The sequence below is a fragment of the Candoia aspera genome, chromosome 8, assembly GCF_035149785.1.
Source record: "Candoia aspera isolate rCanAsp1 chromosome 8, rCanAsp1.hap2, whole genome shotgun sequence".
Classification (NCBI taxonomy): Eukaryota; Metazoa; Chordata; class Lepidosauria; order Squamata; family Boidae; genus Candoia; species Candoia aspera.
The window spans coordinates 66,447,036-66,452,777 of NC_086160.1; the positions used below are offsets into that span (position 1 = coordinate 66,447,036).

At 38.2% G+C, this 5,742-nt stretch overlaps 1 protein-coding gene across 1 annotated transcript; it reads right to left on the reverse strand.

Moving 5' to 3' along the window:
• Positions 1–109: 109 nt before the first annotated feature.
• On the reverse strand, positions 110–5,324 carry MRPS18C (mitochondrial ribosomal protein S18C). The gene is made up of 6 exons (XM_063310660.1): positions 5,176–5,324; positions 2,829–2,890; positions 2,117–2,200; positions 668–725; positions 347–406; positions 110–262 (listed from the first exon to the last, which is right to left on the reverse strand). The coding sequence occupies exons 1-6, from the start codon at positions 5,273–5,275 to the stop codon at positions 186–188; spliced, it is 441 nt and encodes a 146-aa protein (XP_063166730.1). The 5' UTR covers positions 5,276–5,324; the 3' UTR covers positions 110–185.
• Positions 5,325–5,742: the final 418 nt, after the last annotated feature.

The window sequence follows — 5,742 nt, forward strand, 5'->3', positions numbered from 1 at the left end:
TTAGAAACGGAGATGAGCACCGCCCCCTAGAGTCGGACACGACTGGACTTTACGTCAAGGGAAACCTTTACCTTTACCTATACAGCGTGAAATAATAGGCTTGTCACTGAGATATTGATGGCTTGTTTATTATAGTAATGAACACAGTCCAATTACAAAAATAGATTAAGCATGATTGATACAATTTATTCTGGATATTTAATATTACATATTTTGGGGTCGCTGCGAAACACTGGTTCCTTATACATAACCGACATAAATCCTGCAACAGAATTAATTAAATTTTAAAAACAAAAAATGCTTTATAAATCACCCAAGTGCATGACAGTTTTACCACAATACTTACCCGTTGCGTGGGCTCTTTTAATGGCTTTTGCAATTTCATTCTGTTTCATCCTACATAAGCCTACAAAGGCAAAATCATTTCAAAAATCACTTTGGCAATATCAAGTGCTCAGTTTCATTTCAGACTTTATTTCAAACGTAAAATAATTATTTTAATTTTTTTCCTGCTTTCTTTCTTTAGAAAGCATGTATGCGGGCTGGCACAACTCAGAATGGGTGTCAACTATTTAAAATTCCTGTGTTAAAAGTACTGAACAATATTTGGTTGGGATATGAGTAGATACAATTCTGCTAAAAACTGTACAGAAATTTGTGTACATACCTGTTATATGCTGGCCAAATATGTGACCAGTGTATGGAGAAATAAACTGTGATAAAAGCTGTTGGAGAAATAAGTTGATTAAGTCTTCAAAACAGTAACAATTAAATAAAATTAGTACTTTTTGTGGCAAATATTTACAATAAGATAATCATTTCATAGTTGTTTTTAAAGAAAAGGACTGCATCCATATAAATTCATAGTATTTTATCCGAAAATCTGAAAAAAAAAAAAAAACTTTCTACCTGTGTAATTAAAATACGCCGTTTGATTTGGAACGGGGGAGGGTTATAGCAATAGAGGTCTATTGTGGGTAAAATACCCCATATCAAACTAGATGCAAAAGCAGGAGCAAGGCAGTAGACTCACACAATGACTATGTTCCATTAAGCTATCTTTTTAACCATAGTTTGGTGACAAAGCAATAATTGTCAAGCTAACTCTTAACGATAAGAGAGAGTTTACACACTGCAATAAGCCTTACGAATAGCTACATCTGTAGCCACCAAAAAATATACTGTGCTATTTTGTTATGCTGCAACAATACATGATCTGCCTGTCTAGTTCTCATATTCATACATAGATTTAAGTAGTTTTTTAAAATCTATTTATTTAAATATATTAAAGCCATCCACTCCAGCAGACTCTGGGCTACTTAGAAAATATAATACTAAATTAAACAATTAAAAACATAGACAAGACAAAACAAGGCAACCCTGAGCAGAAAAATAACCACTAAAACAAAGGATGACAGCTCCCCACCTCAAACACATTAACCCCAAGCCTGGGACCAATGCCCGGTTTTAAGGGCTTTTTGGAACATGTAATATATTTGACTACATAATACAAAAATAATAGGCTGAATTCCAGCTAATTAACCCTTTTAATTCTGGACCATAATAAAACATTCATTTCACTTCTATAACCCAGTTAAATCCGCAATTCAAGTGGTTTGTGTCTACCTAAAATTCCACTATTTCAGTGGGACTAAATTGACTGATGGTCTGACGCCTAGTTCAACCAACTGTCCCTAAAAGACAGTGATGTCATTCATCACTTCAAGTCAATCTGTGTGACAGAGGTGCACATTTTCAATTACAGGTACATCTCCAATGCATGTTCCAGCCCAGACATTAATCTTTTTTTCCCACTGTGGTAGATATTATCATCATCATCATCATATTTTTATCTTGCTTTTTAAAAACATATTTGGTGAATGCAAGGCAGCAAACATACCTAATACTCCTGCCTCCTATTTTTCCCAACAACCACCCTGTGAGGTGGTTTGGGCTGAGGGAGTGACTGGCCCAAAATTACCCAGCCAGCTTTCATGCCTAAGGTTGGACTAGAAGTCACAGTCTCCTGGTTTCTAGCCCAGCACAATCCTGAAACAATTTTTGCTCCACTTTCTATAACATAGTCAACACCACACTCAAGTAGGAAGTAATTTACCTGTGTATTCTTGTAGTCAACAGTTACACCGCATAAGATACACTTTTTAGGAGGATCCTGATAGGGATTTTCCATTGGTACAGGCTGAAACAACAGGAATTTTAGTAATAGCTTTTTTCAGCAATTCCTGTTCTTAAGTCCTTCTTCAAGAAAGGCATCCTTTTGCACATAACACGTCAGCCCCACTAGATGGAGCAGACCAGGCAATCAACTCCACAGGAAGGCCAAAACTACTTTTATTGAGACTGGCTATAACAACAGAATCCTGAGGTTGCAAAAGGTGTAGCTATTATTTATTTATTTATATTTCAAATTTAGTCACCGCCCATCTCATTCAAAGAGTGACTCGGTGGTTTACAATAAAACAAGAATAAATACTGATTGAAAATACAATAAAACAATGTCCTTAAATAAATATTCCATATATAATGTTCTACATGTTCTTTTTCAATACACTTGTCTGCAGTATCTCTTTAACATTTATGATTAACTTTTGACAATTTTATTTGGAGAAATTGGAAACATCTCCCCATTCTATTTGTAGATATTTTATATTGGTCCACAAGTTGTAGAACGTGCAACCAGATTTATTTCTTTTTTTAACAACACATATAGTACAAGCACTTTACCGTATTCGTTGTATTCTGACATTCTGTGTCAAGAAACATTTAACAATACATGGAGTTTTATGTTTGTTCTAGTGGTATCTTACCATATCTGCCTGATTAGATTCCTGCTCACTGTATGAACTACTCTCTCGTTTCCATGATCTGCCTGAAAAGAGATACAAATGTACAGGCTTCTTAAAAATATGCACTAATCAGCCCAATAAAGCAGCTGAACAGATATGGCTCTGACTTCCTAAAGTCCTCTTTCCTTTTTAAACCTCTGCAGAAATTCAATCTTGTCATCAATAGAAAAAACAGAGATGGATGGACAAATGATTTATCTGAAACTAGCAAAAATGCTAACAGCTCAGGCTTGTATTAGCAGCAGAAATTGTTTACTTCATAGTAGGCTTCTAAAAAGTTATAGACTAATAACTTTTATGAACAAACGAATGACTGCATTGTAACAGCCATATAAAAATGCATAAATAACCCAAAATATTTAGTTGGCAAATAATTTCCTGTTTGCTGTAATATGTGTAAGAACATAAGAATGGCCCTGCTGATCAGGCCAAGGCCAATTTTGCTGCAGGTTTTTGTTTCTCACACTGGCCAACCAAATGTCTCTGAGGTGTTTGCAAGCAGAAATTAGGAATGCTCCCCCTTCACCTGTTGTTCTTCTACAACTGATATTTGAAGGCACACTACTACCCAGAGGTAACAACCCCAACAAATAAACCCCTCAAAAATGTTCTTGTAAATCTATCTAATCCCCCTCTAAAGCCATCAAAGTTAGAGGCTATCATCATGTATTCTGATAATAAACTCAAAAAGTTAACTATGTGCTTTGTGAAGACTTTTTAAATTATCTCCCTCTGTTCTAAATCTCCTTACAGTTAGGTGTGCCCTTCGGGCGGCACACGTTATACCTCTGTTCCATGAGCTGCACTAGCTGCTGGTCTGCTTCTGGATGCAATTCAAGGTGCTGGTTTTGACCTTTAAAGCCCCACATGACATGGGACCAGGTTATTCGAGGGACCGCTTCTTCCCAATTACATCTACCCATATGGAGGGGTATATTCCGGGTCCCATCTGCTAAAGAGTTTCATCTGACGGGACCCAGAAGTCATGTCTTTTCGGTAGTCACTTCTGACCTCTGGAACATCATTCCCCCCAGGAGGAGAGGTTAGGCCCATCCCTGCTAGCCTTCTGGAAACCCCTTAAAACACAGTTTTCCCAACAACCATAGGGAGCCTGCAAGATGGTTGTATTGTACCTAGATGGTGGTTGTTCTCCCACAATCTTGCTTTCTGTGTTTATTTGTTTTAACAGTCTTAATGGTTATGTTATTTTTAAACTGTTGCTGGTTGTACACCACCCAGAGTCACATTCAGTGAGTTGGGCAGCCATATAAATTTGCTAAATAAAACAAAATAATTGGATGACTTAGTCCTAGTGTTTTGAGAGACAAACTCTGACATTTTCTTCACTGCATGAATGATTTTATATACCTCAGTCATGTTTTCATATATCAGAACTTTGAAAGTTCTAGCCTTTTTCTCATAGGAAAGGTGTTTAAGCCTCTTCATCATTTTGGCAGTCCTATTCTGTACTTTTTCCAAACCTATTATATCCTTTCTTTTTTCACATGTAGTCATCAAAGCTGCACCCAGCATTCCAGATGCAGCTAACACAGACTTGTATAAAAGCATTACAATGTTGACAGTTTTATTTTCAAAAACTTTCCTAATGATCCCTAGAACGGAATTTGCCTTTTCACAGGGAGGTGCTACCTCCACTGAAATACCTGTTGTGATCCCAAGACCATTTTCCTACTTAGTTACAGACAGCTCAGACCTTATCAGTGCATATGTGAAGTTATGCAATTTTGCTCCAGTAAGCATCATTTTACACTTCCTATTTCTAAACTGAACAGTATTTGCTAGCTGGCTGGGCGTTATTTAATTTAAACAGCTTCAGTCTTGACATTCATCTAATTTAAAGGTATCCTTCACAGTATCATTCAAGAGTGTTCCACAATGAATTTCGCGAAATGAGCATCTAACAAAGCATGTCATATAAAACTTAAAAAGGCTGTGCAGGGACAGAGAAAAGAGTACACAGCAGACCATAATTACAAAACTAATGAACAGCAGAAGCCACTGTCATCATTTTGCTATTGCAAGAGAAGCCTCCCACAAAGGCTCATAAGATCCAAACTAGATAACCCTCTAGATGCATTAATTCCCAGAATTCACATTTGGTCCTTTTCTACTTACAGTGTCTGTAATTATTTATTAATTTCTTTTTATTTTAAACTGCCCAATAGCCTAAACTACCCAATAGCCTAAGCTTTGAGTAACTACATATACGCTAAAACTAAATAAAATGCAAAATGAAAATGCCATACCAACTAGGCAGCAGCAAGTTGGTCATTCAAAATCGGCTTACCCGAGCCAGACGCACAGACTCCGTTTCTTACAGAGGCGAAGAGATGATAAAATCTCCCCGAAATCCTGGGAAAAGAAACCAAGCTTGCCACGGCAGCCATGTTTTCCGCCTTCCAAACTTCCGGTACAGACAGGGTAGAGTAATATCCAATTAAGTCCCCCTTACAACACGTCCGTGTTGCGGAAAGAAAAGCTTTCGCGCCTCAGCTGCGGCTGCACCGCCGTTCCGCTCCGACGGCCAATAGAGGTAGGTATCCAAACCTCCCAAGGAAGTCGCTTCCGCGCAACCAATCTTGGCGGTCAATCGTTATAACAGCACGTGATTCATCCCAGTTCTCTTTATTTCAACGCATGTAAATTGTCGAACGCAAGTCCCATCAGCCCCTGCCGTTATGGCCGCCCATGTGAGGGATGCCGGGAATTGTAGTTCATCTTTGGAAGCTTATGGGCTCACGTTCAATAGGACGCGAGGGCAGGAAATGACTTCTCGGGGGCCCGCGTCAAAGAAACCCTGCACCCCTTTTTTAGTAGATGGTACAGTCCTCGCGCAGAAGCGGACGGTTCCTGT